This window comes from Schistocerca cancellata, chromosome 1 (assembly GCF_023864275.1).
Source record: "Schistocerca cancellata isolate TAMUIC-IGC-003103 chromosome 1, iqSchCanc2.1, whole genome shotgun sequence".
Lineage (NCBI taxonomy): Eukaryota > Metazoa > Arthropoda > Insecta > Orthoptera > Acrididae > Schistocerca > Schistocerca cancellata.
The window spans coordinates 207,996,944-208,014,642 of record NC_064626.1 but is presented as its reverse complement, the minus strand read 5'-3'; the positions used below and the strand labels follow the sequence as shown (position 1 = coordinate 208,014,642).

At 38.2% G+C, this 17,699-nt stretch overlaps 1 protein-coding gene across 1 annotated transcript in view; it reads right to left on the bottom strand.

The window, feature by feature from the left end:
* Nucleotides 1-17,699, bottom strand: part of LOC126164502 (probable Rho GTPase-activating protein CG5521) — a 289,412-nt gene that overhangs the window by 13,368 nt on the left and 258,345 nt on the right. The window contains exons 37-38 of the mRNA XM_049920250.1: nucleotides 7,416-7,543; nucleotides 5,552-5,691 (exon numbers count right to left, since the gene is read on the bottom strand). Coding sequence (XP_049776207.1) covers nucleotides 5,552-5,691; nucleotides 7,416-7,543 — 268 coding nt within the window. The remainder of the gene's footprint in view (nucleotides 1-5,551; nucleotides 5,692-7,415; nucleotides 7,544-17,699) is intronic.

The window sequence follows — 17,699 nt, the reverse complement described above, 5'->3', positions numbered from 1 at the left end:
ATCTCCTGCTTTCAACTCACACGGATTGTTGACAGTGAATTCCAACAGTGAACAAATGCAATTTGCGGCTGTGATTAATACTCCCAATTTATCAAAGATGTGGAACTGTGAAGTTCACAGGTAATTGTCAATACTATTCTTTACTTTTTTTTTATATGTAACAGAAATTACTGTGAAATATTACATACTGGTAAATTATGATGAAGTGGACAGTTACAAACAGGTTATGTGCTGCAGGAGACAGCTACCATCTCCAGAATTCTGGAATACTGGAAATGGTGGTAACGTCACATATTTCTAGATAATGTACATATCGTGTTACACGGATTAAGTGCACGCATAGAGGCAGGATCTTAGTCTGAAAATAAAAGTGTGTGTGTGTGTGTGTGTGTGTGTGTGTGTGTGTGTGTGTGTGTTTCAAACAGCACCTTGAAGCATATTCATAAAGTTTTTGTTCGAATGCTTGATTTTTGTTCTTGTTATAAAGATTCTAAAATTGTCAAGTTATCTAGTGAAGTAAATGTGACACGTAAATTAAAAAATACTCCCTAATGTGTGAAGCTGTATTCAGTTGATAGTTAACGGAGGTATATTCAAAGGTATATTCCAGTTGTGAGAAAAATTTATAGCTTGTGAAAATAGTGGTAGAGTTTTGGACTGTTACATTCAATTAATTAAAGTAGCTTGTCAAATTATAGTGGTAATGTTTGATCGGAAAGACACATGTAAACAGGAATACAGGAAGTTTCAAGTGGCCATTTTCCATCTAATGAAACACACACAGTTACTGTGCTATATTCTTAGGGTTATTTGCATGTTTCTCTTCATATTTAAACATGGAACATTTAGACATTACTGGGCTTCTGAATTCCACACACTTAAAAAAAAAAAAAAAAAAAAAAAAAAAAAAAAAAAAAAAAAAAAAAAAAAAAAAAAAAAAATCTGTCAGATAACATTAATTCAATTTACAATATCAAAATAACTAGTACATGCATTGGACATGACCATCTCCCAAACATTTTAAAACACTGCTTGTATATAAGGCAGTAAAAACTGCACACCCAACAAATATCAAGAAACAATGCAGTATATTTCACGGGATTTATGTATTTTAAATTATACATTTCATACTCACACACAGCCAGAAAAAGGTCTTTATACAATAAACCAGATATCCAAAACATACAAAATCCTTAGCTGTGTAGAGTCTATGGTCTTCAAAGCCAACACACACATACAATTTTAGTTATACAATATAGGCACAGAATGGACATTAATGTGAAAGCACCCTGACACTACAAATGGATACAGGAACTCAGGACAAGTCACTATAGCACACTGACATAACAGCACCACACACAGGTGCTTACCACTATCTCCATTATGTAGCAGGTTGCATTCGTCTTGTCAGCTGGGCACTCCAAACTGTCCTGAATATCCTATGAGACAGATCTACATTAGGATGTTCCTCAAGTTCCGTCAATTCATAGAGCACTAAATTTAAATACTATATCTCTCTGTAAACACACCTAAAATATTAATTTTTATTTGAAGTGTTATTATCAACTTACTTTTTACTAATTGCATTGGCTTTATGACCAGATTTCAGAACAATGGAAAGGAACAAAAGGTGGCAGCAATAGTAGGAAAGAAGGGAGTATACCTGGGGGAGAGAGAATGGAGCATATGAGAGAGACAAAATGTGTGGCGAAAAGGAGGAGAAGAAGAAGAAGGCGAAATGAGGAGGAGGAGGATGAGGAGGAGGGAGAAAATGAGGGGGAAGGAGAGTGGATACGGGAGGAGGGGCAGAGAACAGCAGCAGGGTGAGAGCCGGAGAATGGATGCGGGGGGAGGGGTTGGAGAATGGCGGAGGGGTGACGTTCGGAGAAGGACGAGGGAGAAAGTCGGAGAAGGATGAGGAGAGGGTCAGAGAAGGACTGGGGGAGGGCTGGAGAAGATAACGATGGGGGATGAGTGGAGTATGATGCAGGATGAGTGAAGCATCATAGGGGAAGGATGGGGCAAGAAGGATGGAGCAAAGTGGATGGGGTAAGGTGAAGGGAGGAAGAATGGGTGGAGGACTGAGGATGGGTGGGAAAGGGCGGATGGGTTTAGAATTAAGGATGGATGGAGGAGAGAGGAGATTAGGGAGGAGGGAGGAGGAGGAGAGTGGTGGAGAGGGAAAGGGACAGGGAGTGAAGGGAGGAGAGAGAAGGATGGGAGCACATGTTAGAGACAGCAAATAAGGTGGAAGGATGTAGAGAATAAAAGGGTAAGGAGAATACGTGAGTGTGATGAACAAGTAAGGAAACTGAGAATTCCGTTTTGCAATGAGTGATGAATAGGAGAAAGGAAGGGTTGGAAATGGGCAACAGGTAACAGTCAACTAATTTATGTATTATTATGGTTTTTATTTCTTAAGTGCGCATTAAAGTTGTTCTTATTTGGCACCTTTTAAAATTTTTTATAATTTTTCTTGGTCTATCCCCCAGTTAGGTTCCGTCCCATGTATACATTTAAAATCTGGGCTCATGTATGGTAGGGGGAGGAGTGTTCCTGGGCCTTCAAAATCGGAAAAAGGCTATTAACTTTGCTAAATATTATTTCTAGATAACAAATCATTACCCGATGAAGGTGGTTTTCTTCTTTTTAGCCCCTTAACTGAATGCATTCTCATGTCATAGATTGACCTGGTTGGGAGATGTAATTGGTCAGTTATCCTAAGACAGGAGAGCAAGGTCAGAGCAAGCCGAGCAGTTCAGTTTTATGGCACAACTCGGACCACCTCAATAGCCTTTCACTTTCAAGAGGTAGGTAGCAGTCACAGCAAGAAGAATGTCTTAATCACCAATTCATCAATGGAAGAAAGTTTACTTACTCCGAGTATTACTCCCATGAAATATACCTGTCATACAAATGATACAGGGTTTCTTCTATAATATGAAAGTGTGTCTATTAACTGTACATCAAAGTACCACACTATATGTGCATGAAGTGATGATTTATTGGGAAAAAGTCTGAATACCAACACAGGAGCTGAAAAACGGGTTACCAAAACTAGAAGGTTCATACCAATAATAGAGGCAACTTTTAGCATGTTGAAAGATTGTCAGATGATAAGTGAAAAGAAACAGATTTTGCTCATAAACTAGATGCTGTTTTTGACGCAGCTCATGCTAATGCATTAAATATTATTACTACTGAGGATGATAAACAGTTTTTGATCAACCAATAATTGGAAGAACAGTCAGGGTTCACGCATGGAATCCATTATCGGCGATTTGAGAAAGAGAGAAGACCATGTGAGTGAGAAGAGGTGGCTGAGAAGATAAATGTTATAAGAGGAAAGAAAAACCAACTACTCATTCAGTGTTGTGAATTTTAATTACACATATTTCAGCCATATAAATTCCTATCCTTCAGTTCTTTCTTCTCATTTTTCCTTCAACTGCCTTGCTGTACTGGTGATAGCAAGTTCTAGTAGTGTTGAACCAGAGTTACTTGATTTTGAGGAAGCTCTGGAAACATATACTATCTCAAAAATTCAATCACCACAATGTAAAAAAGAGACAAGGATGTCAAGCAACAATGATTGCCAAATCTCTCTCTGTGTACCAGGGCCTATCCATCACACATGGTGGTTAACAAATATTTGTGTTCTGGGATGAATTTGAATTATCACCACAAGAAGAAAAGACAGTTTGTGATTTTTTTATTTTTCTTGTCAGAATGTATGTTGAAGTGTGGTTTTCTGCTCCTAAGACAGTCAAAGTACTACATATGGATTCCAGCTTTCGAAGCTTTATAAATACCTGGTTATCAACTGTGGTGAATCTCTCGTACAACTTCACACAAGATGAAATTTCATTTATGGTACATGTCCCCTCAATCCGTTGCCTATGCATTTTTTGTTCTCAATTTGTCTTCCAAATCAACAATGAACATGGTCAATGAACCAAATAACCAGATCAATCAGGAATCCACCAAATCCCAAAAATCATCAGTAACAAAATTAAACTGTATGTTTCAAATAAAACATGGCTATATTTTACGTGACTGAACTTGGGTTCCTTAAGACAGATCTTTCGCAGTGGCATAAAAATGAAAGATTACAACAACATTCTAGAACTACAATACAGTCGAAAAAAGAATATCCCTGACAAGTGGGAGTGCTGTTGCCACCTTTCAACTGTGAAGTGCAAATGACTGCAGGCAAAAGCAATAGTCATCTTCTCATCCTACTTGTCTCTCAAACATTATACAGGGTGGTCCACTGACCGTGACCGGGCCAAATATCTCACGAAATGAGCGTCAAACGAAAAGACTACAAAGAAAAAAATTTGTCTAGCTTGAAGGGGGAAACCAGATGGCACTATGGATGGCCCACTAGATGGTGCTGCCATAGGTCAAACGGATATCAACTGCGTTTTTTTAAATAGAAACCCCCATTTTTATTACATATTCCTGTAGTACATAAAGAAATATGAATGTTTTAGTTGGACCACTTTTTTTGCTTTGTGATAGATGGCACTATAATAGTCACAAACGTATAAGTACGTGGTATCACATAACATTCCGCCAGTACGGACGGTATTTGCTTCATGTACATTAACCGTGTTAAAATGGACCATTTACCAATTGCGGAGAAGGTCAATATTGTGTTGATGTATGGCTATTGTGATCAAAATACTCAATGGGCGTGTGCTATGTATGCTGCTCGGTATCCTGGACGACATCATCCAAGTGTCTGGACTGGGCAATAAGAGAGACCGGACAATAAGAGAGACATGAGATTTCTATGTTAAACAGACATTGTATTGCTTAACTAATCATCAGAATAGGAAGGTAAACCAATGTCAGAAAACTTAAATCTAACTGTATGCTTCAGTACAATAAATCAATGAATAAATGTGACTTGATACTAACAGTGACATGATGTGTGCAAAAATTCCTGATATGCTATAAAAATGTTTTTCACATATTATTTTTCTCATTCAGTTCTTATAATATTCCCTCAGGCTATGAAATTTCTCTATCACACCTGCCACTCCCTACACCTTTTCCTCTCATTTCTTAAATGTTTCAGACATGTGCTGCTCCTTCCCTAACCTCAAATGACATGATGGAATGTTATATTTCCCTCTTGGCTGGGTATAGACTTTTTCTTCCCTCAAGAATTTATTAATTTCACATGCTTTTATTTGTGTCTTTGTGGAACACAAGTATTTGTTTGCCAGCCAAATGAGAATGAAATGAAACACGGTACGGAAATATTTCTGGTACTGTAACTCTTGATATTCTGCAGCAAAAAGACTCAAAGTAAAATATGTAAGAGAGTTTAGAAATGAGAATCTGACCCCCCCCCCCCCCCCCAGTAGTTTTAGAATCATTCTCAGAAGCTGTTTGGACATCATCTGAATCAATGTAGGATTTTTTTGAAGTATTTGCGGTGAAAAAAACTGGAGCTTCTCAGTGAGAGCTACACTTGCCTTATATTCTGAAATATTCTAAACATAGCAAACATAGGGAAAGAAAGATTGTGCTCAGGTACCTGAGGAACGTGTTGGTCCTCCACAAAACGGTGATGGCGTTTGCACTGGAGAGTAGACCTGTGCAGCAAACTCCTCAAATGTAGTTGGCTCCCTGTGGTTGCATACTACTGTCTCCAGTGATCTGGAACGTTCTTCATAACTGCAAGATAGGATGCACATGTAATGATGAATATCAACTGTGGAAATGATACTAATAAATTTAAAAGCACCAAATTCTAAAATACCTTATGGCTTATTCAACATTTAGCTACAAGTGGTAGTCATAAAACTTTAATTTTGCCCTAAAAATATAGGGTTATATAATTAATGTTCTGTTTTTTTTGTCATATATGTCAGCAGTCTGCTACACATTGAAATCCCCACGGCACAGTACTGTATCACACCGCTAGAGGAGCTAAAACAAAATGGTGCTGCCTGTCTTCACTTTATCATGTACATACTGCAGGCAGTTGTGTATAAATCTTCAACATCAATTTCAACCAACAAAAAATATGCTTGGAAAACTGTGATAAGCTACTCTGAGCTGAGGGGACCCTCACATGCTCAATATTTATAGCACAATAATACTGTGTCTATATGTTCCACTGAAATGTGAGACTAACAACAGTGAGATAATATTGCTCAGTATTTATGACTAGGGCAGATCAGTTAGAACTTTGCCTTCATAATGAACATGTCAGCACTTGATGATATAGATCTTGCATGTGTTGTGATCTCAGGTGCCATGTGAGGGGAAAAAGACAGAAAGAAAGAAGAAGTGTAGGCAGTGATGGGCGAAAAGCGGCTTGGAAAGCATTCTACCCATGGACATGCTAACAAGCTACAGAGAATTTGTAGTACAGCCTATCAGAACCTTCTAAGGATGAATGACAAATCTTTCATGAATTGGTGATCTCTGATACACCTTATGTACACTGAAAGATACTGTTCATATACTGACTGGATATCACTGTCCACAATGCTGGAAGTGATCCACAAACCTGAAAAAAGTAAGATAACATTATTGTAGAGGATCATTGGCAGGTAGTGCTGATATGTGATTTTGCAACAAATAACTTGAGCTTCTGAAATGAACAAATAAGCAGTTGTAGTGTTATTTTCCCTGCACTTAAACTCTTTCGCAGAAAGTTGTTACAGCTTATTACTGAACAAGTAGTAAATATGTAATCAAACTACTCCCCTGAATGCACCTCAACATATGAGGCCTTTCATCTGCCTATCCTCATTTATTCATATTCGTATGGCGTCACAGTACGAGATGTTTACATGTGTGCTAATTATGAAGTCTCAGTAGGATCTGCCATGTACTGCACAATATCATCCTTACATGGTATAATATACTGAGCAAGAGTCAACATTTTCAAAGCTCTATAGTCACCTCCTAAATATTGTGCAAACATTCAACACCACTGTCATATGAACAATGTTATTGCACAATAGTAAATACTGCATCATGAATGTTGAGTGTGTGAGACGTCCGTTTGGCCTACAATATACACGTCAAGAAAGAAGCAACCATTCCCATAAGCAGTATGCACTCAGCACTGATTTGGTTAGTGCAGAGGAGTATGGATGTTTGCATTTCAAGACAATGGAATCCATTACATTATTTGAAGCTGTTTATGGTCAGTTTCAGAATTTAGTGGTCACACACAATTGTAATTATTTATCATATACAGTACCAAATTTCTGAACTGGGAGGGTCTTTTAATCCACACAATGGGACTGTGTTTCTGATGATCGTTTACTCCTATAGCATTTTTACAATTTGTGTTTCAAAACTATTATGTTCATAAAGGACCAAACAAAACTGAAAGTTCCCATAAATATTATACTATTCAACTGAACAAAGAAATAACTCACTAATTCTGGTAAAAAGGAAGCATACTCCGCTTGGCACGACTGGCACTAATTGCAGATGCTCTCACCAAGCCCGGAAGCACTTTACTGTCAACTATTGCTTCATTGAAGAGTGGTCCAAAGTATGGAACCTGGAACACATTGAAGTAATATTAGCTGAAATACAACATAATCTTAAACTTAAAGGAGTAAGTATTACATAGAAACTGAATTAAAGAATGTAAGTTTCCCATCACTTGCTACATGGTATTGCTAATAAACACTGAATAGCTCAGCTGTGGTCTTCTAATTGTTGGCTCAGTTTCAGTTAGTAAGGCAAGATATGTGTAATATGCAACAGAAACTGTAATTTGCCTTGTAGTATGCAGAATTTAAATGTATAAGTGTATTGTAACTGAAAAATGTTACATCCAGCAGGCAATATTCTAGAATAGCGTTTCTGAAACTGTGATCCATGGAACCTGAAGGTTCTGTGAAAATTCATGTAAGTTTATCAAAGAAACAGAAAAATCAATGCCTCCACAATATTTTTAAAACAGAATAACAACCAAACCTCACTTCCACTTACTAATTTGGATAGTCTACAAATATGAGTGTGGAAAAGGCTGTATTTATCAAACACCATCAGGTGGCTAATTCAACTACAAGATAATGATTAAAAATGCAAGATTGTAGTAGGTCATTCAAACCACAACCTTTCTCCGTCTCTCACACTACACCTGCATCCAAAGCAGTCCATATCACTGAATTGTCTATCATCAGAAAGGTAAGCCACAGGGTGTTTTGTAATCTTAATGCACATATATCAAGAAAAATGTGTTTGTTTATTTGTTATAAACAAAATTACAGCCTTATTCCTAACTTGAAAAAACTGTACCCTTATTGTTGTTGGTGGTGGTGTCTTCAGTTCAAAGATTGGTTCCAATCAGCTCTCTATGCTAGCCTATCCTGTGCAAGCCTGTTCATCCCTGTGTAGCTACAGCAACCAATGTCAATTTGAAACTGCCTACTTTATTCAAATCTTCATCTCTCATGGCAATTTTAGCCCCCATACTTTCCTCCATTATCAAATTGAAAATTCCTTGATGCCTCAGGAGTTGTACTACCAATGGATCCCTTCTTTTAGTCATGTTGTGTCAACAATTTCTTCTTTCTCCAATTGAGCTTAGCACCCCTAATCTGTTATCCTATCTACTCATCAATCTTCTACAGTATCTCATTTCAAGAGCTTCTATTCTCCTCTTGTCTGAACTGCTTATTGATCACGTTTCACTTCCATAAAAGGCTACACTCCTGACAAATACCTTCAGAAAAGACTTCCTAACAATTAAATTGGTATTAGATGATAAATTCCTCTTTTTCAGAAATGCTTTCCTTACTATTGCCACTCTGCATTTTATTTTCTACCTTCTTCTGCCATCATCAGTTACTTTGCTGCCTAAATAGTAAATCTCCTCTACTACTTTTAGTGTCTCATTTCCTAATCTAATTCCTCAGCATTGCCCACTATAACTTGACTACATTCTGTATCAATATAACTTAACTACATTCTGTATTTACATATATGCAAATATTCCACAAGTCACCATATGGCACACGACAGAGGGTAACCTGGTATCACTACTATTTCTTTTCCTGTTCCACTAACAAATGGAGCGAGAAAAAAACAGCCATATTTCTGCAATGGCGACTCTAATGTTTCTTATATTACCTAAATGTGCCTTACATGAAATGTATGTTGGTGACACTAGAAACATTCTGACGTCAAGTTCAAATACCAGATCCCTGAACTTTCTCAATAGTGTTTCATGAAAAGAACATCACCTTCCCTCCATGGATTCTCATTTGAATTCATGAAGCATCTCTGTACAGTTCATGTGTTGATTGAACCTACCATTAACAAATATAACAGCACATTTCTGGATTGCTTCAGATGTCTTCCATTAATCCAGTCTGCTAGGGATCTCAAATACTCAAGCAGTACTCAATAATGGGATGCACAGATGTTTTATAACTGGTCTTCTTTGCAGATGAGCTACACTTTCCTAAAACTCTCACAATAAACCAAAGTCAACCATCTGCCTTCCCTACAACCATCTTTATACACTTGTTCCATTTCATGTCATTTTGCAATGTTACAACTAGATATTTCATCGACATGACTGTGTCAAGCAGCACACTACTGATGATGTAATCAAACATTAAGGGCTTGTTTTTCCTAGTCATCTGCATTGCCTTACATTTCTCCACATTTAGAGCAAGCTCTGATTCATCACACCAACTAAAAATTTTGTCTCAGTCATCTTATATCCTCCTACTCTCATTCAATGATGACGCCTTCCTGTACACCACAGCATTATCAGTGAGCAGACACAGATTGTTGACCTCTCAGTCTGTCAGATCATTTATGTACAGAGCTACTATGATTCACTTGTTTTCAGAATTCTGTATTTTCCGAAGTATTAAATGTACAAATATAATTGACACATGAACTACTGCAGCACGCATTCAGCAGGAATTATAGAAAAGAACTGCCATGTAAACACAACATTGTGGTTGACCAAGTGCGCCACATGAAACTGTGGAGAGGGTGAGGGAAAGTTTCATATGTGCACAAGCCACAAACTTCAAATATCACAGCAAACTGAGTGGGAGATTTTGCGATGGAAGTTACATTTCCAACCATACTGTCTGCAACTCGTACAACAATTAAAACTGGACAAGTATAGCCAGTTCTTTTTATTTTGCATCACAATGCAGTAAGCGGCTGAGCTAACACTTTGTGACTTTTTCCTTTGAGGCATGTTAAAGATTGTGCTTGTGTACCCCCACTGCCAAGAACTTCGAAACAGCTCAGTGAGTACATCAATGTTGCTGTGATGACAACTGACAGGATGATACTGCACATAAGGTATAGAATGAAGTTGATTACCACTTGGATTTGTGACATCTGACCAGTGGGACACTCATAGAACATTTGTGGGGGTGCAAAATGCAAACTTGGTGAGTTTACGGTTCTATGCAAGCATCAATCATATTCGTATAGGTAACACTGGAAAATATACAGCTCTGAGAATGAACCAATCGCTTTTAGTAGTCCTGCATATACAGAATAAGAGTGGTCATATCACACTTCCCTGGGCTACTCCTGATGATACCCTTGTCTTTGATGAATACTCTGTTGAACACAACATAGTGGGTTCTATTACTTAAGAAGTCTTTGTGCTACTCATATATCTGAGAACCTAATCCTTATGCTCGGGCATTTGTTAAGTGTCTACAGTGGGCACCATTTCAAACTCTTTCTGGAAATCAGAGAGTATGGAGTCCGTCTGTTCCGCTTCACCCATGTTCGCAAGATATCATGTGAGAAAAGGGCAAGCTGAGTTTTGCACGAATGATGCAACATAAATCCATGCCGTTTTGTGGAGAGAAGTTTTTCTGTCCCACAGAAATTTATTATTTTTGAACTCCGAATATGTTCACAAATTTTGCAGCAAATAGATGTTAAGGATATTTTGTCGGTCCATTATTTTCTCTTCTTGTATACAAGAATTACTTGCACTTCTTACCATTCACCTGGAACATTGCACTGGGCAAGGGATTAGTGATAAATGCAAGCTAAGTAAGGGGGACAATGCCATAGAGTACTCTCTGTAAAACCGAACTGGGATTTCAATCAGACTTGGCGACCCAATTGTTTCAGTTGCTTCTCTACGACAGGGATTCCTATTACTACGTCCATCATACGGGCGTCTGTGTGATGGTCATTCAATGGAGTGTTAGTATGATCTTCCTGCATGAATGATTTCTTAAATGTGAAATTTTGTTGATGTTCATCTTATAATCTTTTTTTAAGGCACTATTCAACCCATTCAACTTCTGTTCCAAGTCCTTTGCCACCTCAGAGAGAATTTCAGTATCTTCTGCAAATCTTAACTTTTTAGTTATTCTCCCTAAACTTTTAATTCCTTTTCCGCATTTCTTCTTTATTTTCTTCAAAGCTTTCCCAATGGGCTGTTTGAATAACATGAGGGATAGGTTACAACTCTGCTCCATTCCTTTCTCACCCACCACTTTCCTTCAAAACCCTTGAAACTTTTATAACCACGGTCTGGTTTACGTACAAGTTGCAAATAATTTTTTGGTCCTTGAATTTTAGCTTCAAAATTTCACAAAGCAGAGTCAAGTCAACACTGTCAAAAGCTTTCTCTAAATCTTCAAATGCTACAAATGTAGGTCTGCTTTCCTTCAAGCTATCTCCTAGGGTAAGTCATATGGTAGGTACTGCTTCACATGTTCTTTCATTTCTTTGGAATACAAACTAATCCTTCCTGAGGTTGGTTTCTACCAGTTTTTCCATACTGCTGCAAATAATTTCTATCAATATTTTGCCATCAAGACTTATCAGACGGATGGTTCGGTAGTATTCACAACTGTCAGCACCTGTATTCTTTGAAATTAAAATTACTACTACTTCCTGAAGTCTGAGAGTATTTTGTCTGTCCCGTACGTCTAGCACACCAGATGGAATAGTTTTATTGTGGCTTGCTATGCTATGGATATCAGTAGTTCTGAAATAATATTGTCTATTCCAGAGATTTCGTTTTCCCTTACATTTTTCTGTGCTCTGTCTAATTCTTTTAACAGCTACCACATTTCCTAACTTATCTTCACCTATTTTCTCTTCTCTTTCAATAATACTGTCTTGAAATTTGTGTCCTTTATAGAGATCCTCTACATATTCCTTCCATGTTTCAGCTTTCCCTTTGTTACACACGCTTCTCTTTTCTGCAAGCGTCACTGTAATTCCCCAATAAACCTCATCTCTCTTTCCCCTGGTTATGCATTTCTCTAAAGGCCACAAATTTTACAATAAGTCTCATCTATCTTTTCCCTAGTTATGCATACTTCTACAGCCTTTCATTCATCCTCTGTCCATTCCTTCTTAACCAGTTTGCACTTTCTATTAGTCTCAGTTTTTAATGCCTGTACTCGCTTTGGCAGCTTCATTTGGCTTATTTTTATATTATCTCCTTTCGTTAACTAAAATCAATACACCCTCTGTCATCCAGGAATCTCTGCTCCACACGGTCTTTATACATATGGGATCCTCTACTGTCTTCCCAATTTCATCTCTCAAAGTTACCAATTCATTTTTTATTGTATTCTTTTCCCCCATTTGAATTCAACATTACCTATTGCTCCCTCAAACTACAAACAACCTTCGGTTCCTTCAATTTATCCACATCCCATATCCTCAATTTCCTACAATTTCCCAGTTATTCACTTCTTCTCTACAGCTCATAACCCATTAATTAAGATCAGAGTACACATTTGCCTTACAGTTTAAAATCTGGTTCTTAAAGCTCTGTCTTACCACTATTCACTGTGGTGGCAAGAGTCATGGGACAGTGATATGCACATTGGCAGAAGGTGGTAATATTGGATACACAAAGTACAGAAGTCTGGGCATTGTTGTTGTTGTGGTCTTCAGTCCTGAGACTGGTTTGATGCAGCTCTCCATGCTACTCTATCCTGTGCCAGCTTCTTCATCTCCCAGTACTTACTGCAACCTACATCCTTCAGAATCTGCTTAGTGTATTCATCTCTTGGTCTCCCTCTACGATTTTTACCCTCCACGCTGCCCTCCAATACTAAATTGGTGATCCCTTGATGCCTCAGAACATGTCCTACCAACCGATCCCTTCTTCTGGTCAAGTTGTGCCACAAACTTCTCTTCTCCCCAATCCAATTCAATACTTCCTCATTAATTATGTGATCTACCCATCTAATCTTCAGCATTCTTCTGTAGCACCACATTTCGAAAGCTTCTATTCTCTTCTTGTCCAAACTATTTACCGTCCATGTTTCACTTCCATACATGGCTACTCTGCTGTAGCACCACATTTCGAAAGCTTCTATTCTCTTCTTGTCCAAACTATTTATCGTCCATGTTTCACTTCCATACACGGCTACACTCCATACAAATACTTTCAGAAATGACTTCCTGACACTTAAATCTATACTCGATGTTAACAAATTTCTCTTCTTCAGAAACGCTTTCCTTGCCATTGCCAGTCTACATTTTATATCCTCTCTACTTCGACCATCATCAGTTATTTTGCTCCCCAAATAGCAAAACTCCTTTACTACTTTAAGTGTCTCATTTCCTAATCTAATTCCCTCAGCATCACCCGACTTCATTCCACTACATTCCATTATCCTCGATTTGTTTTTGTTGATGTTCATCTTATATCCTCCCTTCAAGATACCATCCATTCCGTTCAACTGCTCTTCCAAGTCCTTTGCTGTCTCTGACAGAATTACAATGTCATCGGCGAACCTCATAGTTTTTATTTCTTCTCCATGGATTTTAATACCTACTCCGAAATTTTCTTTTGTTTCCTTTACTGCTTGCTCAATATACAGATTGAATAACATCGAGGAGAGGCTACAACCCTGTCTTACTCCCTTCCCCACCACTGCTTCCCTTTCATGTCCCTCGACTCTTATAACTGCCATCTGGTTTCTGTACAAATTGTAAATAGCCTTTCACTCCCTGTATTTTACCCCTGCCACCTTTAGAATTTGAAAGAGAGTATTCCAGTCAACATTGTCAAAAGCTTTCTCTAAGTCTACAAATGCTAGAAACGTAGGTTTGCCTTTCCTTAATCTTTTTTCTAAGATAAGTCGTAAGGTCAGTATTGCCTCATGTGTTCCAGCATTTCTACGGAATCCAAACTGATCTTCCCCGAGGTTGGCTTCTACTAGTTTTTTCCATTCGTCTGTAAAGAATTCGTGTTAGTATTTTGCAGCTGTGGCTTATTAAACTGATTGTTCGGTAATTTTCACATCTGTCAACACCTGCTTTCTTTGGGATTGGATGGAGCTTTAATCTGTGCTCAGGTGATTCATTCAAAAAGGTTTCCGATGTGATTATGGCCACAATGACGGGAATTAATAGACTTTGAACACAGAGTAGTAGTTGGGGCTAGACACGTGGAATATTCCACTTTGGAAATCATTTGGGAATTGAATATTCTGAGATCCACAGTGTCAAGAATGTGACAAAAATATCAAATTTTAGGCGTTACCTCTCTCCATGGACAATACAGTGGCTGACGACCTACACTTAACAACTAAGAGAAGTGGTGTAGAGTTTTTGTGCTAACAGACAAACAACACTGTGTGAAACAACAGCAGAAATCAATGTTGGATGTACAACAAATGTACCCATTAGGACTGTAGCAAAATTTGATGTTAATGGGCTATGGCAGATGACTGATATGAGTGCCTTTGCTAGCAGCACGACATCACCTGCAGTGCCTCTCCTGGGCTCATGACCATACTGTCTGGGCACTAGACAACTGGAAAACTGTGACCTGTCCATATTCAGTTGGTAAAAGCTGATGGTAGGGATCAAGCGTGATGTACCATGAGACCATGGACCCACGTTGTCAACTGTGCAGATTGGTGATGGCTCCTTAATGGTGTGGGTTGTGTTTACATGGAAAAGACTGGGTCCTCTGGTCCAACTGAATTGATCATTGCCTGGAAATGGTTATGTCAGGGTCCATTTTCAGCTGTTCTGGGACTTCATGTTCCTCGACAATGATGACATTTTTACATATAAGAAAGCACCATTTTAGAACATTCTGGACAAACTGAGAGAATTATTTGGCCATCCAGATCACCTGACATGAATCCCATCGAACATTTATGGGACATAACTGAGAGGTCAGTCCTTCACAAAATCTGTCACTGGCAATACTTTTGCAATTATGGATGGCTATAGATGCATCATGGTTCAATATTTCTGCAGAGGACTTCAAACGATTTGTCGAGTCCATGCCACATCGATCTGCTGCATTACACTGGGCAAAAGGAGGTCTCGACACAATATTAGCACTTTTGTCACTTCAGTGTATAATCAAGCTGAAACCTTCGAGTGTCTGCAGGCCTCTTCCATGTATACAACCTCCTTTCATGAATCTTAACCTAAGTGTTGGAAAAGATTAAATTACGTTCTCAGCAAAATTCCACCACGTGGCTTCCTCTTTCATTCCTTTTCCCCAATCCACATTCTCCCAATCTCTTCCTTTTCCTACTGTTGAATTTCAATCCTCCACCATAATTTTGTTTCCATTAACTTTGTGAATAATTTCCTGTATCTCACCATACTTTCTCTTAGTACATGCCTCATCATCCGCAGAGCTATTTGGCATATACACTTGTATAACTGTGGCGGCTGTTGAATTTGTGTCTACCTTGGCTATGATAATGCATTCATTATGTTGTTCATAGAAACTTACCCACATTCCTATTTTCTTACTCATTATTAGGCTCCTTCTGCATCCCACCATTTGATTTTGTATTTATAGTCTTGTACATGCCTGACCAGAAGTTGCCTTCCTGCTACCACACTTCACAAATTCCCTTTTTAAATATTCAAACCAACTTACCTAAACAATAGATCTAACATTCCACAGTTGCTGCAGTTTCCCCTCAAATTTCTGCTGTTCTCAGCACCTGGACAGCAAGGTCATAGGAGACCAGATCAGTCGATAATCCAGCTTGTTCCCCCTGCAACTGCTGAAAAGGCTGCTGCCTCTCTTCAGAAACCATGGGTTATTCTGACCTCTCCACAGGTACAGCTCAATTATGGTTGCAACTACGGTACGGCAATCAATATTGTTTGTGGAGGCACGCAAGCCACCCCATCCCAGCAAGGTCCATGGTTCATTGGGGATACTGTCCATGTAACATTTTGTAAGTGCCCACTCCACCCCTTTAAGCAACTTATATAAAAGGCAGTGTTTGTTAGTGTTTATAAGTTCATATCAATTGTATTTTACTAATTTTTACATTCTTCTGATCAAAATATTACCAATGTAAGTAACTATTTAATCTTTATTCAGCCTTACAAGGACATTACCACTGTAATTTTTGGTCTTCTGATCATTTTCAATATTCTGTTGCACAATGTAACTCTTAAGTGTTTTACTGCTGAATGATGTTATTATAGTTCAGATTCAACAACCAGCTCTATTGCTAAAGATAATTATGGTACTAATAAGCATTATAACCAACAATATCACCTCGAAAGCAACCATAAGATAGAATGAACTTACTTTTCTTCTTAAATCATCCAAATTTCACTATGAAAGATGAATCTAATGATGAAGCTCAACTCACAGTATGAATTATGCAAGTTATGCATCAGTACATAAATTTAATACCGAAGGATCTCCTTGTAAATAACTGCCAATTGGCTTCTGTCTCGGGCTCTTTGGTCAATATTTGTTTGACGATTTTTCTGACAAATCAACAGCATGAGTGGTTAGCATTGTCAAAGCTTCACCCTCCTTTGCTGGCGGTGGACTGATGTCAATCTCAGGGCCACAGATAATACGTACCTGTCGAACTAATGTCTGAAAGCTTTTCGCTGGTCATTACCACTGTGGTCCTTCTACTGCTACATGCAACAGTTGATGAAATCCAGGATCCATTCATCTTGAGGCTTTCCTCCCCCTTGTTGAAGCTACTGTCACATTTGTGGATCTATATGGCTTCCCCGAACAAGCAAGTAAGCAGGTGTGTGTGGAACCCCTTCTGTACAGCAAGAACTTCTGTGTCAGTGAATTTTATTATGTAGTCACCATGGCCACTTTCTCCACCTGTCCCCATAAGCAATACCATTTATGTTGTGATCCTGGTGTTAATGAATCATCCAGTCTTCCAACAAAGAATTTTCCATATGGATTATGTACATTCCTTCACTGATCTCAGACTGTCTTTGCTTTTCTTGGCCAGTCTGTAAATAGTTTTTATACTATGTTTGTGCAATTTGCAGTTGATTCTGTCCATCACCATCCTAGGGATGTATGGAAGAAATGCCTTACACTGCATTTCTTCTCGGGCCATTCCATGTCAAATCAACCAATTCTACGATTTTTTTTCCTCTGTCTCAGATTTTCATGAAACTTTGCACATTTGCGTAGTCTTATAAAAAAAAGAATTGCTGCACTTTTTTTTTCTTTGCCTCTGACTAAAACTTTCTTTTCTACTGAATATTCAGTGTAGTGCTGTACTGATAATCTAGGTATCCGAGAATGACCATGTAAAGTGGTAGTTCTCTACAGGGTCAAGACTTTATGAATCTTTGATTTGTGACCATTTGCAGAAATTAAGAGAGGCATATTGTTAACAGAAACATAGTTATTTAAGTAGTAAAATTACAAAGAAAATTAAAAAAAAATGTATGTCTCTTTCCAATTTCTGGAA